The sequence below is a fragment of the Ochotona curzoniae genome, unplaced genomic scaffold (genome assembly GCF_017591425.1).
Source record: "Ochotona curzoniae isolate NIBS_2020 unplaced genomic scaffold, NIBS_Ocur_1.0 contig_2754, whole genome shotgun sequence".
NCBI lineage: Eukaryota > Metazoa > Chordata > Mammalia > Lagomorpha > Ochotonidae > Ochotona > Ochotona curzoniae.
Window position 1 is genome coordinate 32,261,011 of NW_024465582.1, and position 21,649 is coordinate 32,282,659.

The 21,649-nt window shown below is 38.4% G+C and overlaps 1 protein-coding gene across 1 annotated transcript in view; it reads right to left on the bottom strand.

Moving 5' to 3' along the window:
• Positions 1 to 1,011: 1,011 nt before the first annotated feature.
• The window catches only part of LOC121154673 (mannosylglucosyl-3-phosphoglycerate phosphatase-like), a 46,865-nt gene continuing 26,227 nt past the window's right edge, over positions 1,012 to 21,649 (bottom strand). Inside the window, exons 4-8 of the mRNA XM_040977702.1 lie at positions 20,751 to 20,898; positions 16,412 to 16,577; positions 4,197 to 4,344; positions 2,274 to 2,460; positions 1,012 to 1,196 (exon numbers count right to left, since the gene is read on the bottom strand). Of these exons, the coding sequence (XP_040833636.1) occupies positions 1,012 to 1,196; positions 2,274 to 2,460; positions 4,197 to 4,344; positions 16,412 to 16,577; positions 20,751 to 20,898 (834 nt within the window). The remainder of the gene's footprint in view (positions 1,197 to 2,273; positions 2,461 to 4,196; positions 4,345 to 16,411; positions 16,578 to 20,750; positions 20,899 to 21,649) is intronic.

The following is a 21,649-nucleotide window of genomic DNA, read 5'->3' on the forward strand; positions in this document are numbered from 1 at the left end:
TAGTGCACATTCTTACGGCTACTGCTACTCATTATTTCTAAGCAAGACACTAAGTGGGTATGTCTGTCTCTCTGTATAAATTAAAAATAAAAGCCAAGTTTGGCCTCCCTAGAAAGGAAATGCCCTTTGGCCCTAATTATGATTTGTAGGTTTTAACAGAGAAAATCAGAAAGACTTAAAAGGTTATGTATTTTAATTCCAAAAATTTGAAACTATCTAAATGAGGTATATTTGGGCAGAAGCATTATTTTTTCAATTAATTAACCAATTTATAAAACCATTACAAATGTAATCCTATCTGGCTTTAAGCTTTTGTGAAAGAATTTGCCAGTTGATAAATGCTATACTATTCTCTCTTTTCTCTCTGGTAAGAAGAAAAACTGCTTTAACTTGGAATGATAACAGGTGGGAAGGTTGCATAAAAGCTTTCATATTTTCTATTTCAATAAGATGAACAACTCGGGATTTCTATAAAGAAAATATTTAATATCCTGCTGCTATGCCTTATAATTTCATCATCATCTTTACTGGAACAAAGAATAGTAATTATCAGTGTTTCTTTATACTAATTTTTTTTTTCCTATTCCGAGGTCTTCATCATAAAAGACAGTGGAATAACTTATTTTAACACAGCAAGGGAAGGAAAAAAAAAATAGATATTTCATTCAAATAGAAAAAAAAGCAGAACAGGACTGAGAGGAAAAATGATAATGTGTGAATAAGTACTGTGGAGAGGTAAGCATGAAAATCATTTAATTTGGAAGCGTTATGCAATGTACAGATTTAAATCACAAATATGTTCACAAGTACACAGGTAGTGTTCTCTGTGTCAAAGAGTCACGACTACATGACTTGATAAGAGTGAAAAGAAGAGAAAACATATCAATATCTACGATGAAAATCAATTCTAGAATACAAAAGAATCGTTACACTACTATTCTTAACAACGGTAAACTTATGCTAATTGAGTTCATTTTGGCTTGACGAATAAAATATTACTGATGGGGTATTTCAATCCGAATCAGAATTTTCTGCTGCATTATCACTAGTGGTGGGAAAAGCTTGTAAGCCTTGCTTTCTTGCAGTTCTAAGCTGATGTAAATGTTCTTTCATGTCTTGAGAAATATGGCAAATCCGTCCTTCGATGCCAGGGACAGCAATTACTACTGATGGCTTGTCTGATTCCTCTTCAAAGGCTGCAAATGAAACCAATGAAAGTATATCGCACCCCTCAGTATAAATATTCTAATATCTAATATTATACCTAAAGAAAAGCTGCATGTGTAGGCTTCCTAGCATTCACAAATAAAATATTGATCAGAATGTCTCTGAATGTACTTCTCAGAAGCAACCGTGTAATCATGAATGAAATTTCAGTGTAAACACTGTTTAGAAATAAACAAAAGGACAGTATTTATTTTTAACTTAAAATAGGATTTTCAAAAAACAGAGATATCTAAGAATATAATTATTTTTATCAAAGAAATAACCAGTTTTAAAACTCGCATTATGAATATGACCCAATCTGGTCTTGAAGCATTACTCAGTGACATTTCAAAAGAACCAAACGTCTAAACCAAATCAATGAAATGAGCTTTGCATGTTTAGACACAGCACTTATAGTAGGGAAAGACAATATGTTTGACAGGAAACCAAATATGTCAATTTAAATACTTATAATAGCGAATTTAAAATACCAGTAACAGAAAAACTCAAAGATAGCTAAGATGGTCGGGCCTGGCATGATGGCCTAGCAGCAAAAGTCCTTGCCTTGCATGTACCAGGATCCCACATGAGCACCTGTTCATATCCTAGCTGCTCCACTTCCCGCCCAGCTCCCTGCTTATGGCCTGGGAAAGCAGTCAAGGATGGCCCGAGGCCTTGGGACCCTGCACCTGCGTGGGAGACCTGGAGGAAGCTCTCTCTGGTTCAGCTCAGCTCTGGCCTTTGTGGCCACTTGGGGGGTGAACCAGTAGATTGAAGATCTTCCTTTCTCTCTCTCTCCTTAATCTGACTTTCCAATAAAAATAAATAAAATTTTTTAAAAAATATATAAGTATTGTAAAGCAGAAGATTTTGAAAACTACATAATCTCCTAGAATTTATTTGTGCTTTGGAGATGTACATTTTTCCTTATGACTTTCTTGTAACTGTAATTCATTCTCTATTTATATTTCCATAAACTTAAGAAAAAAGAATATTATTTATCCAATGTTCAGAATAAAAAGCGTTACTTTTATAAAGAAACTTTGCTAAGAAAACTTTCTTGTCACCTGTCAGCGACGCAGTCTTGCTGGCAGTAATGATTAAACTCATCCGATGGCCGGAAAGACACTGCTTTCTTCCCTGCACAATCTTTATCGATTCAAAGTGATTCATGACAACTGTAGAAAGGACTTGTGCAGTTTCTGTGTCAAATATCCGAGGGCAACTTTTAAGCATGGTGTAACCGTCCTTTCCCTGAAATATTGAAACATACTGTCATTTTTCTAATCTAAAATTATAAACAAATGAAAAACAATATTCATTTAAAATGTAAAGCCGGAACTCATAAGCAGTTTCATCCACATATGCAAAAAGACATCTGCATATATGCAGGTTGACATGCTTTAAAATCTTGGCTCTGAACGTGCTGTCCTTAACACACTGTGCTCAGCTCTACTGCCCGGAATCGTCAGGAATGGGCACACTATGCTCCCTGCCCATGAACGAACAGTACAATCAACAGAGGCCTGTTCAGGGCACTGTTACTGAGCTCCAGACCTCAACAGCTCTCAACATTGGGACACTAGACATAGAGATTTTAGCATCAACTAAACCAAATCAATTCCCTGCTACCACCCCCCAGCACTGTTCCAGACCCCAGTACTGCAGAACCCACTGAACTAAACTGAAAAATCACCTGAGACATCCAAGCTTCATTCTGCAGAGATATGGCATAAATAATTCTGAAATACATTTATTTTTACTTGAAAGACATTTTTACAGAGAGAGGAGAGAGAGAAGGTCCTCTATCCACTCTGAACTAATCCTCAGCGGGGAGCCAGGAACTTCCTCCTGGTCTCCCATGTGGCTGCAGCCTCCCAAACCTTGAACAATTCACCACTGCTTTCCCAGGCCACAAGCAGAGAGCTGCCTCAGAAGTGGAGCAGCTGGGATACAAACTGATGCCCACATGAGATACCTACACTTGCAGGCAGAGGATTAGCCTGTCAAGCCACCACACCAGCCCGCATCAGTGATTCTGAAAAACTTAAACTATGCCCATTAAAGATGTTTGAAGTGTTTATCACTCAACTTAAAGTTGAGCAAACCACTATGATCTTCTTTGTTATTATTTAGCAACTTCTGCTGCACCTGTGAGAATAAAATTAATTAGCATAAATCATAGACGCCCTGTGATGCTGATGCCTGGCCGACATTCCATGAGATGTAAAGCGGAGGACACTGTCCATGCAAGGCTGGACATACACCTGGAGTCCTGCAAAGACCGACCCCAGAGGATGACGTTTTGTTGTCCCTTGGAATGTTCCCTGATTCCTTTCTTCCCGCAGCAGAGCCACTGATGTACCCTTTGCTTGGGACTGTTAGGGGCTACTCTGACCCTGTGCAAACTCGGCTAATCTGTGCTCCGCACACCTCCTTCCCCACCACTTGCACTATGTTTTTATAAAAGTCTAAAAACCCTCACTTTCTTTGTTTCGGCACATCAACCTGTGAGGTGATGGCTGCCCTGCCACAGTAATAAAAGTTCGTTTCTGAATGACCTTTCATGCTCTCTGTTTATTCATCCCTAACAGTCTTGTATGTTTCAATCTGATAATATGACAAAATTAACAACAGCTGCATACAATAAATAAAATATAAGTTTATGACTTGTAAAAACACAATGGAAAACACTTATTTTAATTATAAAAGATTTTACTTGAAAAATTTTATAAAAATATTCATCTTGGGCCGGTGCAATGGATGACCCAAAACAGTGGTAAATGGCTCATGTCCCTGGATCCCTGCACCTGCATGGGAAATGTGAAGAAGCTTCTGGCTCCTGGCTTCAGATAAGGTCAATTCCAGCCATCATGGCCACTAGGGAAGTGAACCAGCAGATGGAAGATCTTTGTCTCTGTCTCTCCTTCTCTCTGTAAGTCTGCAATTCCAATAAAAATAAGTAATTTGAAAAAAGGAATCAATCTCACATTTGCAATGTACTCCTTAATAGCAAGAAGGTAAACTTTCTTCTTCTGTAAATATTGTCCTTGAACTTTGACAGTATCTCTTATGATTCGGTGTCCTGGTTCTGCATCTGGATCAAATCCAAATTCTATTCCAGCAACTTGAGGAAATCTGAAATTTAAAAATATATTTGTGGATAATTAATCATAAGGAATTTTAATAGTGAGTAAAAGAAAGCATGAACATGAAAGTGAGCAAATCTTACACTACTTAACCTGCTGACACATGTGTGGGCTGGAGCGTAACACAGCTGGGGAGAACTTGTCAAATGACCTGTAACTTCAAGAAAAAATGATAACAAGAACATCTATCTTAACTTCCTTGTTATCCAAAAGAATTCCTACTCTTCTCCGACTACAAACTACCCTGAGATTTCTGTTTTAATTTTCATCATCAGTACCTTAAGGAAATGCAGTCCGAGGAGACAGAGACACTAGCCATCGTTACAAACGCTGGCTGTTCTCTGCAGTCCATAACACATGCAAGAAACAACTCAGTTCTACTTGCCTATCACTTTAACATTGAGAAGTGGCTAGCAGAGGCCAACGTGGCTTCGTGAGTTATGCCACAGCCTGGGATACCAACATCACACAATGGAGCACCAGACAGCTCTACTTACCACCCAGTTCCTTGCTAATATGCATGGGAAGGCAAAGGAAGATGACCCTCCCACTTATCGGGAGACCCACATGGAATACCTGCCTCCTGGCTTCTGCCTGGATCAGACCTAGCTGCTGCAGCCATTTGAGGAGTGAACCAACAGAATGAAGACGGATCTCTCTCCTTCTCTGCTTTCCTTTTGGTTTCTCTAGAGCTCACTCTCGCTCTCTCTATGTACTCTCTCCTTCCCTCCTTCTCTCCCCTCTCATCTGTAAACTATATGAACAACTAGTACTGGAACCACCATTAGATACAAGTAAAACAAGTTATAGATCAAATATTCGTGCTTCTCTGATTTTTCGCCATAGAAAAGCACTACATTCAGTATTTAGGTTAAGATGAAGTTGCTCACCTAGCTAATTAACTAAAAGAAAAGATAGCACTGCTGTCTAAAAAAAATACTAGAAACAACAAAAGCCAAATTTCCTAAAGTTATGGATTACCAATAGGTTTCCAAACCACTGATACAATGCCCACCTCCTCTCTACACACACATGAACCAATGCAAATCCTGATTCAAAGAGAGCATGGAGATAATGAAGGCGAAAATGCAAATTTTCACTGCCTCTGGTACACTGAAAGAAAAACAAAGTGTCTGATGTAGAATTTGACCTAAAATCAGAGATCAGTGAGGACAGGAATAATCAGAAAGGACAGAAAAGAGGAAAACGGGCTCCTGTGATCACATCAGCTGGTAATGATGGCATGGCACTCAACAGTGGTGAGCCAGGATGCAAGAGGCACGTTCCACTAAGACACCAACTACAAAGCAAACCGGCTCAGCAACACGGAAGCACAAACACCACCACACACACTTTCTAATGCCCTCTCCCGGTTTACACAAGAAACCAAAAGCAACAGAGCATAAAAAACAAAGGGAGGTAAAGGGGTGGGGGAGGAAAAATGATGGCAATAATGATGGCAAAAAACATTGGCTAAGGCTGGTCCACCATTACAGGATTCAGCCAAAAGGAAGGAGTTACAAATCTGGATTAGATACATACACACTCCACCTTGTCTATAGCCAATAACTAAATACATCAATAAAACCTGAATAAAATGTATGGAAAAGATAGTTGGAGACTCTGAAAAACATAAATTATCACAGGCATTCTAGAGAAAGACCATGATTCGAAATATCATCTACTCAGCATGGCTTTGAGCTGCACACTAAGCCATCACTTGGGATACTGGAGTGTCCATTTGAGTCCCGGCTGCTCTGCTTCAGATCCAGCCTCCTGCTAATGCATCCCAGCGGGCAGCAGATGCTTGGGCCCTGCCTCCTAAATGCAGGGCCTGGATGGGGTTCCTGGTTTCTGGCTTCAGACTGCTGCTCAGACATCTGGAGAATGAAGTATGAGATGCAAAACCTTGCTCTCTTGCTGTAGCGATCTCCTTGTCTGGGTTTAAAGTAGATGAAGATCAATACACAAACATTCCCAAATGGAACTGTTACTGAAATGGCAGTGAATTTTGCTGTATTCTTGGTCTCTAAAACTCCTGGCCTAAACTGATACCAAACATTGGCAAAGGCATACAGATAAAATTCAACGAAGCCCTCCAGTTCTGACTCCGACAGGGAAAAGTAATTAACTACTAAAGGTCAGAGAGTACTTCATTGCCTTGAATCCAGGCCCCAAAGCAAGAGTGCTGGCGAGCTCAGGCAGAGGTAACAAGAACCCGTAGGAAATGCAACCGAGAGAGGAGTTCTAGTTCAAAGGAGGAGGGAAATTGCCTTGTAGCTTTGGTCCCGCAGTCCCCTTTCCCACTGCCACTCAGGCCTGAAACAGGGTACTTGATAACAATGACACTGGATTTTCTACCATTGCCTAGACCTACAATGCCCTGATACACTTATATAGCAGCAAACTGGACCTGTGATTATTGCTGAACAACTGTACCGCTGTGATACTGAGGAGGAGAGGAGTGGAGAATGGGGAGGGAAGGATACATAGGAGAGTATCATGGGAAATAACAGCAATTTAAACACACACACACACACACACACACAATGCACCACAATGTACAGTCACCAAAGTCCTAGCAGCCTAACTAGATGACTGAAGGAAAGGATCCTGTGGAAAATGGAATAAAATCATTCATCAACCTCCAAGCTCAACGCTGACCAAATCACAGTTCCGAGAGTGACCACTGGGTGGCACACACGCAGGAACAAACTGAGAATGGAAAAAGCAGTGAACCCACAACCTTCACAAGTAGTGGCAACCAATGGCCTAAATCCAATAAGGTAAATTGCCTCCTTCAAAAGATGATGATGATGATGATATTCTATATACAACTGAATTAAGACCAGGATTCCATACAGTAAAATTCCAAATATCCAGAATACAAAAAATTCTCAGCAAAAAACTAAAAAAATGTAGTTCAACCTCGGGGCTTGGGTGATGGAAGCTTCCAGAAGCCTGGCGGCTGCTGGGAACACCTGAGCCAGGTCAGACTCAATGCTTGGGACCCTAGCCACAGCCACCGCTGCGACGCAGTGAGCGAGTCCTGGGCAGAGCATGAAGACCAGCATGCCAATTGGCACCATGCTCTGCCCACTGGCTGCCAGGCAGTGAGCTATGAGATTTTGGGGTTGTGGAATTGCTGCCTAAGACATCCATGGAATAAGGCCACTGCGTGTGTTGGTGAGGAAAAAATCCTGAGGGACTTCCAATGACAGGGTCACTGTACTTGCAGGTAAGCAAGGGGACTAAGACCTGATGGTTTGGAGGGGAAAGGTCAGAAGATCTGTATGGGTCAGACTAATACACCAGCCCACATGGGAATCCTGAGTAGGGCATGTTATCAAAAAACACTGCTGACCACATGCCAGTCCACGTGAAAGCCAGGGTTGGGGACCTGTCTGGCAGGGCTAGATCCTAGTACCCAACTGAATGTCGGAACAGGGGATGGGTCACATTAGGCAGGGCCATGACGTTAACCACACATGAAAGAACCAGGTCCAGGGGTAAATTCTGTGGGGAATGTGTGGGCCCAATCCTGTGGAAAGTAGAAGTCATGCTGGTTAACTCAAGAGTTGGGTTGGTGATGGGCTGAGCTAGGTGTGAACATGGAAACGACCATCACTCATGGGTACAGGGACTGAGAACAGTCCAGGCAGACCCAGGCTGCAGCACCTGCATAAGCATTCCTAAAACAAGGTGTGGGGTGGAACGGGCTGCAACATTCACCAGCTCATACAATGCCAAGATGGAGGGCAGGCTATGCCAGGCAAGGGCGTAGCACCCACTGGCATGTATGAGATCTGGGTCAGAGAGTGAGCCAAGTGGGGTATTGTGGGAAACTCCCCTAGTGGGTCATAACTCCCACTGGTGATCACATGGTCCAGGCCCGGGGGTTGGGCAAACTGGGCAAAGTAAGAATGCTATGTTACACTTAGGAGAGGTTGTCTTTTCATTTTTGGTGCTGTTATTATCTGGTTTCAGCGACTACATAATATGTGCTCATTACTGGAGACTGCCCCAAAACTTGTGTTGGTTCTAGTTTCAGTGTTAAATGCATTTTCACAAATAAGTCATTCTGCATTATAAGTGCCCTTTTGAGGAGCTTTGACATTATGAATTCAAAGTATTTAATGATTATGAGACATTAACATTATTTCACATGGATGGTTTTATCATTTTGTAGTTTTCTAGAAATTAAATGTTTTATGTTATTAAGTCAACTTTTTCTATAGTGAGGCATCTGTAGTGATTCCTTACTAAACTGCCAAAGGTTATTAAAACGAGGAACTTTTTCACTTCTGATACTGGTGATTATGTTTTTGCTCCTTTAATTTGTATGACTGGCCCATATGTCTTTTAACATAGGCATAAAAGAAATATTCAGCAGAGAAAGAATATTCTTTAAAGTAAATGACATGGGAACAATGGAGAATCCAAGTGAAAAATCAGACCAATTTCAGCATAATCCTAATACCCATATGAAATTTTTTTCTCAAATTGGAGCTCAAATATAAATAAAAGCACAGAACTTTTAAAAGACAATCAAAGAAAATTCATGTTTCGTAGAGACGGAAAAATTCTTATGCCTGATAATACAACAAGATGCACAGCAAAAATTCCAATTAAAATTTATAAAATGAAAATATTTTGCTTTCACTTTGTTGACCATGTCCTTTACTACACAGAAGTTTTTTAGTTTGATACATCCGCATGTGTTTATTTTGGCTTTGAATGCCTGTGCTTTGGTGAATTTAAGATTTTTTTGCCTATGCAAAACTGTGTTCCCTATGTTTTCCTCTAGTCATCTGATGGTGTTTAGGGGAAGACTTCAGTGCTTAAACTGTTTAATGCTGACTCTAGGAGATAATAACTGGAGGCCTTGTTTCTTATCTCTGTAAGCTAATATCCAATTATGACAACTGCATTTGTTCTAGAGACTGACCTTTCTTCCTGGGATACTTTCAATTCTCTTATTGATGACTATTACTTGGCTGTACATGTGAAAGGTAAACAACAGAATGGGAGAAATTCTTTGCACACTACCCAACAGAGGTCCATCAACAGATGAAAGGATAAAGAAACTGTGGTACATTCACTCTACAGAACCCTATTTAGCCATAAAAAATGAAATTTTACAAAATGGTCCCAAGTGCAGACAATTATGCTCAGTGAAATAAGCCAGTCCCAAAAGGGCAAATGTTGTATCTTCTCTCGGATATAGAACAACACTCATGCAAAATGAAAAATAAATAGATATATAGGTAGATATGTATACACATATAATCTCACAAATGAACAGTATAAGATGAGCACACTGGGTAGTAAGGTCACATTAGAGCATGTCTCTCTAATCTCAAATAAAATAGGAGTCCCATTTCGAAACATGTAAATATACCCGTACAGCATGATGCTAGATATTCTAGCTACTCGTTATGACACAGGTAAATAGCAGAAGGCTAATCTTGGAACTGTTACTAAGGGATTGTACTACTATAATCATTTGGGGAATCGTAGTTGGAAGTGTTGGGGAAGAAGAAAGAGAAAGAGGCAGAAAAACCCATATACTTACTAAACTGTGTCACAGTAAATAATAATAATAAAACGTTTTAAAAAATGCTTTCCCAAAGATACTTTTTGAATGAAAAGCTACAGAAACATGCTTGATAATAATATAATTCTGCATTCAAAATATTCCCAAAAAACCCTTTGCACTCAGCAGTAAGAAAATGAATAACCAAAGTAAAAATGACCAAAAGACTTGTATCACCAAAAGGGGAAAAGGGATAGAAAATAAATATATGAAAAGATATCCAGTGTCATTAGTCACATGTAAAATGCAAATTACAACTACAATGGAACAGTACTATATTAAACCTGACAAAAAAAAAACTTAGCAAGAACACTAAGCCACAAAAATTATCATATAATAGCTATGAACATCTATAATTTATATAGCACTTCTGGAGAAAGTTTAGCAGCTCATTGTAAAAATAAACATACACTTACAATGTTACAAAGCAGTTCCACTCTGAAATACTTAGTCCAGAAAGACACGTGTGCATAGAAGATGCAAAAATTCACAGCCTTTTAAACATAATTTTATTTTAGATGATATTTACAAAGTTGATTAGTGTGTGAAGGATCCGAAGTTAGGGAAAAGTGGGTGTGATCACTGTTTCTGAATTTTCTATTTCTTCTTCCCGTTTCTGGGGGGAGTGAGAGATAAGGGGGAAAAAATCATACCCAGCCTCCCAACCACCCCAGTTCCCAGGGATGGGGAACAGCCACCCAATATCAGCCCATGTGATGCATGCTCCGAGGGTCCTGCCCAGGTGGATGTGATCATTCCGAGATGTTGTTGATTTTGCCAATCAATGGATGAGGAAACCCTTCCAAGTCCATTGGCTGATACAGTCTACCTTAGCATCTCCATTCGCCCGGATATGTGGTTGTCATCATTCGACTGGGGTAAGTTGTCCAATCCGCTGTGTTCTCCTTCCACTGCTAAAGCACCAGATGTTCTCTGCAGGCCCCAATGGACTGTCATATCCTCCATGTGCCTCTGGACCAGCCATCTATTGCTGCGTCTTTTCCCCTGAGGAGGACCGGCTCTCATGGTGAGCCCAAGGACTGGGGCAAGAGACCCAGGCCAGTTGACCCAGACCCCGCTGGAGCCTCAGTTCTGAGAGCTCAAGTTGTTAAATGTGAAGTTTGCTATATTTTATTATTGAGTAACATTCCCATCTGCATATATTTTATTGTTGAATAACATTCCCATCTGCATATATACATTGACCAGATGTGGCTGTGCTTCAACAAAAAAAGGCAAGGATATCTTCTCTCACTAATGCTATTCAGTATAATCTGGGAAATCCTAGCCAGTGCAATAAGACTAGAGAAGGAAGGAAATGACTTGTAGCATGCAATCTGTGAATGACCAAATATTTATATAGAAAATTTGAAGGAGTAGAAAATAAAATCATAGAACTTCTTAGGTTGCAGGATGTATTAGTATTTATTCAAAAATCAATAACATTTCTATATTCCAATGAGCATATGGAAAACAAACTCTCAAATTCAAGACCATTGATTATTGTACAAAGCAATGGAAAACTCAGCTTATAAATCTGGAAATATACATACACTACTACACTTATATGCTGAAACTAAGAAAATGCAGATCAAGAAAATCAAAGACAAAATATAGAGAAAGGACCATTATCATGAACTGAAAGACTCAGCATTGTGAACATGAGAAGTCCCTACCTATTTAATACAGTTCCCACCAAAGTCATATCAAGATTTTCTATAGCTATAGACAAGTTTATTCCAAAACTTCTATGGAAAGGCAAAGAAACTAAAATACCTAAAACAATTTTGAAAATGAAGAATAAAGTGGCTTTAATACATACAAGATATAGTAATTAACAGCATGTGGTGGTGAAGGCAGGCATAGTGAAGAACCCAAAAATAGACTCATAATTATCATCAACTGCTTTTTTCTTAAAGAAAAAAAGCACATAAGTAATTCAATGAACAAAGGATGATATGCAATGCCAATCGCTGTTTTGAAGATTTATTTATCTAAAAAGATAGAATCACAGACACACACATGCACACACACACAGCCTTCCACTTGCTGATTCATCCCCCACCTCCTGTCTAACAACTGTAATGGTCAGGGCTGTATCAGGGCAAAATGAGGAACCAAGAGCTTCAATCCAGGTCTCCTATATGGGTCATCCTCTCCTGCTTTTTTTTTTTCTTTTTTAAGAAAAAAGTTGTTAAGAAGCTCTACATAAATTTAATAAAACTTGAAATGATAGTCAACAAAACTGATGAATTGTATTTTATCAAACTGAAAAGTATCTGCTCAGCAAAAAAAAGCACTAAGCAGAATGCAGAGATCAAAAGGAGATAAAATGATTCCTCTTGATAAGGGTTTAATATTAAAATATGCAACTCAATATCAAGAAAATAATCTGATTTAAGAATTTGCAAAACATCTGAATAGACATCTATCCAAAGAAGTCACATAAGAGCCATCAGATATATGGAAAAAAATGCTCAACACCGTTAACATCAGGAAAACACAAATCAAAAGCACAGTGAGATATCACAGTATTAGATTAGGGAAGTGCAATGAATTATATCTAGAAGAATGTAAAATTAAGTTCACAGAGGAGGATGGGCTCTGAGCTCCAAGGCACAGCCCTGACGCTCATGGCATGGCTGAGTTTTGTTTTCCACAGGTGGCATAGGGACAGGTCATGGAAGCCATACAGCTGTGAGTCCCAAATACTCAGTACAGATGTATGATACTGAGATGGGGCAAGGGTTTTGGGCAAATTAAATTTATTCTAATAAATATAGATGATTTCTCTCTAAGATGATGAAAACACTCTATAATTGACTGTGGTAATAAGTATATAGTTCTACAAATATAATAAAAGAAAAATCATTCAACTTTATATTTCAAGTGATTAAACTGAATGGATGGTATAAGAATTACATCTCAATAAAACTACCAAATTTTTAAAAATTGCTATTTGGTACTTTTTCAAGAAAGCAAAATCCAAATCTGTTCAACTCAGATGAGAGCTCTTTAGGTTTATAGTGTTTATATCACTGATATTTGCATGCAAAATATCTTCAACACATTAAATACCTAAAGTTTATCATTACGACCTTGCATCAATTAAACCAGATAAACTGTAGTGATACATGTGAGGGCAGACATGAACACAATCCGCAACTGGAAAAAGCTAGCTTTCCCTCCCAACTCAAAGCTCTAAATCACTGACTATGTTTCTGCAACTAGGTTAGCAATTAACACGGAAGAATACAAAAAATTTATGTTCACAACACTTGCACGAATACCTGAGCTAGGACATTATTCTCTGAGAAAAAGCAAAGTCACATCATATGCCTGCAGCTGGGAGGACTTTACCATTTGATTCCACATCCCTCTTCCCAGCGCAGTCAGTGGTGACAGTGACGGCACCTCCAGGCAAACAGCAGCACCTGTCAACTGCTATGGACCAGTGTTACTCCTGCAGCCCACGAAGGAACAAAACACCACTCATATTTGACATCTCTTTGTTACCGCTGCATATCCCCTAATACCATTTTAACCTTACGAACTAATATTTCAGTATTCAGCTAAAATCCAATAAACCAAAGTAAATCAGAAACACTACAAAGTTCTTGAAATAATTTTAGTTTTGATGTTAAAACCCATTGTGCTCCTGCAAATGGAGCAAATACTAATTTTTTGCAGCAAAATTAGTAAAAATATTATTTAGGTTTTGCCCACTCCCAATCCCATAGTATGATATGAATATATTAAATGGCTTATATTGTATCCAAGATTCTATTTTTGATTCTGCAGATATTCAAAAAAGCAAACGACACAGAATTGCTTTAGACCAAAGGAGCTTCAAAAGAAATAAAAACTGCCTCATAACAATCTGAGCCTCATAAAATCTTCTTCAACTTAGCTGTGTAATTTCTGTGAGCAAATGAGCAACACTGAGAAGGAAGTTACAGGATACGAAACTTTAGGATACGAAACTTTAGGGTGAAATATAAAGTCAGTCCAAAATATTGACTCAAACTAGAATGCTTGAAATCCCTTTGCAGATACATGCTTAAACTTACTATCAAGAAATTAACTACTTATGAAAAATGGCTGGCTATAGCTTAGCCTCCTGATTGCACAACTTGGAAAACAAACATTTCTACTTTTGAAATAGAGATGTTCTCATAGACATCCCTAAGGAATATAACCTACAAACTAACTGTAGGAACTCCTTACTTTAGTTTACTATTTATATTAGCAGCAGATTGGCATGACGTTAAATGTAACTGATTCAAGATAGTCAACAAAAAATGCATTTCTATACAATAGGCATAAACAATAAAAAATTTAATTAAGAAAACATTAGAGACATAAGAAAATTTAATTCCATGTGCAAAAGCAAAAGAATAAAATATGTAGAAACAAATACAGTAAAAGTAGTCTAAAAATTGTTAATTCTAGAACACTGTTTAAATAAACTGAAGGAGATCTAAATAGATGGCAACATAATCCACGTTGTTAGATTGAAAATCTTAACACTGCTAACATGGTAAATCTCCTTAAAGTGGTTTTCGGGACTGAATGAAATTCATGTCATAATCCCAGCTGCATTTTTGCAGAAATTGACAAGATGACTCCAGAAATCCACAAATATAAAAGAGCCCCAAACAGCCAAAACAAGAACGAAGGTGGAGGAGCCATATTTCCTGATTTCAAAACTTAATATAAAGGTAAAAAGGATCAAGATGTACTGTGCATGAAGGGTTAACAAATACATATTAATGAACACGAGGAAGAGTCTGAAAATAGACCATTACACTTGGGCTTAAAATTGATATTGGCATAAGGACCAAGACAACCCAATGCAGATTTTTAAGAAGTCTTTTCAGCAAATACTCTGAAATAGCTGTACAGCAACATGCAAGTAAAAATTATTGGACCGGGTCGGGCGGCGTGCCCTAGCAGCTAAAGTCCTTGCCTTGAACGCCCCAGGATCGCATATGGATGCTGGTTCTAATCCTGGCAGCTCCACTTCCCATCCAGCTCCCTGCCTGTGGCCTGGGAAAGCAGTCGAGGACGGCCCAGAGCCTTGGGACCCTGCACCCCTATGGGAGACCCGGAAGGGGTTCCTGGCTCCCGGCTTCTGATTGGCACAGCACAGGCCGTTGCAGTCACTTGGGGAGTGAATCATCAGATGGAAGATCTCTCTGTCTCTCCTCCTCTCTGTATACCTGACTTTGTAATAAAAATAAATAAATCTTTAAAAAATTGTTGGATCAACTTCATATACTACTCATGAAAATTAATTCAAAGCAGATGGAAAACTTAAGGATAAGCGCTACATTTATGGGGGCCGGCTCAATAGCTCGAGCGGCTAATCCATCATTAAGCTGCTACCATGCCACAGGGGCACTGGTTCATGTCCTAGCTGCTCCACTTCCCATCCAGCTCCGTGCTTTTAGCCTGAGAAAAGCAGAGAGGATGGTCCAAGTCCTTGGGACCCTGCACTGTGAAAGAGACCAAGAAGAAGCTCCAAGCTCCTGGCATCGGATCTGCTCAGCTCCAGCCACTGTGGCCACTTGGAGAGTGAACTAGTGGATCTCTGTTTCTGTCTCTTCTTCTCTCTGTTAATTTGCCTTTCCAATAAAAATAAGTAAATTTTTTCTTTCAGAAAAAAAAAGCTAAAGTTCTAAATCTATTGCAAGAAACATAGGCATATACTTTTATTTTCATGCACTGGGCAACAGTTTAGTAAAATAATAAAAATCACGAAAAGTAGATAAATTATGCTTCTTAAGAATTTAAAATTTAGTTCTTCAACAATAACATCAACAAAGTAAGCTAGTAAACCACATTAATAGGATAAAACGTTTGCAAACCATTAACCTGAAGAGAGGCTTATAACTAGGAAATACAAAGAACTCCTATGACTCAATCGTTTAAAAATAAGCTTTAGAAAGGCAAAATATGCAAGTAAACATTTCTCCCAAGGAATATACAAGTGGCCAACAAGCGTATGAAGTGATGCTGGGCACCCAGAATCATCAGAGACACACAGAGACAAATCAAAATGTCCCACCTCACATCTACCAGGAGCGTCATCACCATACAAGCGGCAGGGGTAGCAAATGGCAATACAGAAGTGCCAACAATTCAGCAAATGGCTTGTTGTCTTCTCCAATCTAAGAGTTAGATGACCTAGCAACTCTATTACTAAGCTTATCCCCATGAAAGCATATGAATTTTCATGGCAACATAATATTCATAATAGCCCAAACTTAAATCGCAATAATGCTTACCTGATGAGTGGATAGATACACTGTTTTCCACACAACGTGATTAAACATTAAAAAAGAAATGAAGTATTGAAACATGCTAATGCATAAATTAATCTTGAAAGCATGCTAATTGAAAGAAGCCAGAAAAAAGGTCAGATATTATGAGGTTCCATTTATATAAATGTACGTACCTCCCATCTAGAGCTGGGTATTTGTAAACACCATTTTCAAGCGCTTCCAGCAGCTGTGCACCTGTTGCTCTGACAACTAAAACTGGATCCACTATGGGAAGAATAGCCAAAAGATCATGCAAAGTGAAATTCCCTGCTGGATGTATCCGATCTGATCTGAGAGTGCCTAGAGTTAAAAAAATATATATGTTTCTTTGGTTAATTTTTCCATAAAAATTCACCTTTTATGTTTGTTCAAAATTTTTAAAAAACGCCACACTGCCAAAACTTGTAATCCTTTTCCCAAAAAATTCTCAATGCTTATGTCTATATGAATTATGTAATTACGTCTAATCTAATCATGTAATCATTATGTAATCTACGTCTAATCATTTTCAAAAAAATGGAATTTCATGCTAGCTATCACCTAACTTTTAATTACAGAACAGGACAACTGAAAAATCATAACCTCATTTCCTGCATTCAGGCTGATCACCTTAAGCACCCAAAGCAATGATTATCTACAATAAAACATCTGCACCAAAAACCCTCAAAGACTTTCTAAATATACAATCTAAGGTTTAATAATGTCACACTAAAGACATGTCATTCATGTATAACACTAACATGACTTGAATCTTCATTGAAAGTGGCAATATAAGTTTGTGGGTAGGTATTAAATAATGTCACATTTTGAACATTTTAATTAATGAAGAATCTAGGCCACAATCCTGGTGTTTGAAAATTTGAAATTATGATATATAAGTCAAGATTAGATTCAAAACAAGATGGATTTTAGTTTTCTATCCTCTAAAGGGATTCTGAATAATTTACAATCCTAGTTTGGCCAACTCCAAACTATGAGTACAGATGCTGCATTCACTCTACAAGTTTTTTTCATATTACTTCCTCTTACTGCAGTTAGAAATTGGTTGGCCATGTTCACAGGATCAAACACTGTGGGGTTGGAGGGACAACAGCGAGCTGTGCACGTGCTAAACTGGGAGCAAATTCACTTCCAGCTTAGTGCATTGTACTGGTCCCACAGAAAACAGTTCTAACATGGCATTCTATGGGCTCCACCCAAATAGGTGGTCCTCAGACCTTATGACCAGCAGGCATCGGCAAGATCAGTATCGCTAACACCCCAATTATTTTTGGACAGCTGATGTCTTCCTAATCCGGCGCACTGCTTGACCTGCAGGTGGGAGAAAGGCTGCACAGACATCACTGTGGCTACAGCACAGGATCACAGGCAGTGCAAAGTAGTGAACCAGGAGCTGGGCCTAAAGAGGGAGTCTGTGGTGGAAGCCTGACACAAAAGTCCAAGCCTGAAACCCAACTGGAGGGAGTGGCACAAGTGACTACAAACAAAGAATAGGATAATAAACCTAATCGGTAAAATCGACTTGTAGACCAATGGGTAACACACCTTAAAAACCTGCCCTAAGGAGAAGAATCTGCCAACCAGAAGTACAATGAACAAGAGCTAACAACTCCCCTTTAAAATAGCAGAGAGAGGAATCTTAAATATCTAAGAATCAATTCAACTAAGTATGTGAAATATCTCTATGATGAAAATTACATTAAAAAAAAAAGAAATAGCAAAAGACATTAAAAATGGATAAACATACCATGTTCCTGGATTGGCAGGCTCAACATCATCAAAATACTGGTATTACCAAAAGTAATACACAAATTCAACACAATCACAACCAAACACCCGAAAAAATTCTTCTCAAGATAAGTAAAGAAGATTTAAAAACTTCATCTAGAAACACAAGAGACCATGAATAGCCAAAACTATCCTGAACAATAAAAATGAAACAAGATGAATCAGAATTCCAGACCTCAAGACATATTACAAAGCAGTGGTCATCAAAACAGTCTGGTAACTGGTGCAGAAACAGAGAAGAAGATCAATGGAACAGAACAGAAACCCCAGAAGGGAGCCCACACAGGCATAGCCAACTAAACCTTAACAAGAAAACCAAAAACAGTCCATGGAAAAAGATTGGTCTCTTCAACAAATGCTGTTGGGACAACTGGATAGCAGCCTGCAGAAGTAAGAAGCAAGACCCACACCTGTCACATTATACAAAAAAAAATCAACTCTAAATCGATCAAGGATCTAAATCTATACCCAGAAACCATCAGACTGTTAACGAAAAACATAGGAAGCACTCTCCAAGATATAGGAATGGTGGAAGAATTCTTAGAAAATACAGCAAAAGCACAGGCATTCAAAGCCAAAATAAACAAACAGAACTATATCAAACTAAAAGCTTCTGTAAACAAAGGAAACAATTAACAAAGTGAGGAAGCAACCAATGGAATGGGAGAAAACTTATGCACACTACACAAGCAATAGGGGACTAACATCCAGGATTTACAACAAGCTTCAGAAACCCGGGAACAGGAAAAAAAAAAAATTGCGACCAGATTTTGCCAAATTTGCAGCCATACTGTCCCAACTGGAGATCGTTATGCTCAGTGAGATAAGTCAATTCCAAAAGTATAAACACCATATGTTCTCTCTGATATAAGACAGCCTTCATGCAAATTATAAGATCAGTAACCCTTTCCATACTGTTTTTGTTGCAACCCATGAGTTTTGATATTTTTGTTTTTATTTTTATTTATTCCAAATAGTTTCTTTTCTCTTATCAAATTCTTCACTGACTCACAGATCACACAGTAGCATCATTTTACCCAAGAAGCTTTTCTGTTTTCCTTTTTCATTTCCTCACTGACACGTTATTTATTCAGTAGTAGCAGGTTATCAACTCCTCCATGGGGCTATACATTTTTTGTTTTCACCTCATTCCTGTTGTTGACTTTGTTTCGTGGCTTCTCACTTAAGGGAATGCATACTGATGGTTTAATAAAGAGTATCATATCCAAGTGTGTTGATACAAAGCCGTATGCATCTCTACTTCCAAATCAAAGATGGACTCCCAATAAAACTGGTGGATATATCTTGACAATTGGATGCTGGACTGTCTGACATTGTCAGTACCAGCAATGGCAGGACACACTTAAATAACAGAATGTTGGGATTATGACTGCTTATGAAGGACTTTACTATTTTAATAATATGGGGAAACCAGTAGGGAAGTTGCGATTTGGGAGGAGTTAGGGAAATCCAAAACTCTATGGAATTGTGCCATAAAAAAAAAGAAAGAAAACAAATTGGTAAAAGACTTGCGAGAAAGTTTTCAGCCTACTCTTTCTCATATAATCAAGGACTGATTAAGTTTAATCTAGATAAGTGACAAGCCCATGTGATCATTCAAAATCTCACAGGATATGAACAATCAAAAAATGCTAACCTTTAAGGCTTATTTTCTTTTTTTAAAAAAAGATTTATTTTTATTATTTTTTATTGGAAAGGCGGATATGCAGAGAGGAGAGACAGAGAGGAAGATCTTCCATCCGATGATTCACTCCCCAAGTGAGCCGCAAGCCAGGAGCCTCTTCCGGGTCTCCCACGCGGGTGCAGGGTCCCAAAGCTTTGGGCCGTCCTCGACTGCTCTCCCGGGCCACAGGCAGGGAGCTGGAAGGGAGCTGGAAGGGAAGCGGGGCCACCAGGATAGAACCGGCACCCAAATGGGATCCCGGGCGTGCAAGGCGAGGACCTTAACCACTGCGTCACTGCTCTGGTCCCTAAGGCTTATTTTCAAATAAACAAATCTCATTCCTGCATATGTATCCAAACAAAATGAAATCAGTGTACAAGAGAGTTATTTGTATGGCCATGTTTATTACAACTCGATTTGCAATAACTAAAATATGGAATTAAACCAGATGTACACAAACTCATGTCTGGATAAATAAAATGTGGTACAGTTTGGAACACTACTAAGTGATAAAAAATGAAATCCTGTCTTCTGCAACAAAAATGGATGCAAATTAAAACCACTATGTTTAGCAAAATAAGCCAGTATCAAAAAGACAAACCATATATTTTCTCTGACACATGGCAGCCAACATATAACACAAAAAAAATGTAGAAAAATAAAAGTCATCTGTGATACAATTGTCATTTTTTAGCCCATATTCATATAGCAGTGGAAATATACTCCTTTGGTCTTCTTAATTGTGGCAAATTAACCCTGTGGACCTAGAGTGGATTAAGATTATGTCTGTGCAAATACTGTTGAGGAAAGGGAAGGGAGAAGGGAACAGTGGGCCAGGGATCAGGAGAGTGAGGAAAGTATGATTTTTTTTTTAGCACTATACCTATGGAACACATAAAATCTATTCTTTTTACATTAATAAAAACAAACCAAAAATAAAAATTGAGAGACTCATTGTATCCATTTTGTTCATCTTCCAACAAAGGGATTAAATAAATCACCTGAATTAAGTAGTGCTACATCAGCACGAGTAGCTTCTAGCATCGCATTGGTTACCAAATTCCCGAGATTGCTCTCAGATCTTCTCACGGTAACTTCACGGCCGTCTAATTCCATGTTAATTGGGCAGAGAACTTCTTCTAACATATACTAAAAGGAGAAAGAAAATAATATATCTTAAAAAATCAACATTTCTTTACATGTTTATTTCACCTCTTGATCATTTCTTTTTAACCTCTAACTCAAGATCGGGTAATTTATTGAAATTCGTCCTCTTCAAATATCACAGTACTAATAGAATACCAAAACTCTACATGTCCTAATAATCACTTTTACATTTCAAAACAATCTGGATGAGCTAAGTTATCATATTTTAGGAACTCGCATTTAAGTTTCAGAGCCAGAAAACTGTAATTAAAATATTTCATTTTCCTACATAAGGTTCACCCAAACCTAATGCCTCCATTAATATCTCAACAAAATCAGAACAGGGAGCTGCATGTCCATAGGATAAATTCAGTTACCACAGATTATATGACAATGCATGCATGGATGTAAATAGAAACTGGCTTACATTTCCCATTAGCTCTTGCAAATGTAACATATGCAGAAGACAGATACACACACACACACACACACACACTCTGGAGCCCACAGAAAAAGACAAGCCTTAAAAATTTGAATGCATATAAAAGTTTAAGTGAACTGGTTACAAACCACCTAAAAATTTGAATGCATATAAAAGTTTAAGTGAACTGGTTACAAACCACCTAAAAATTTCAACATAATAGTTATAAAGAAGGAAGAAAAATGTCTTTTCATCGCAAACTGAAGTGAAATTCACTCTTCTTTTGGGAAGCTGGTGTTTCTTAAATGTCAGTATTAATGCCTCTGTTAAGGG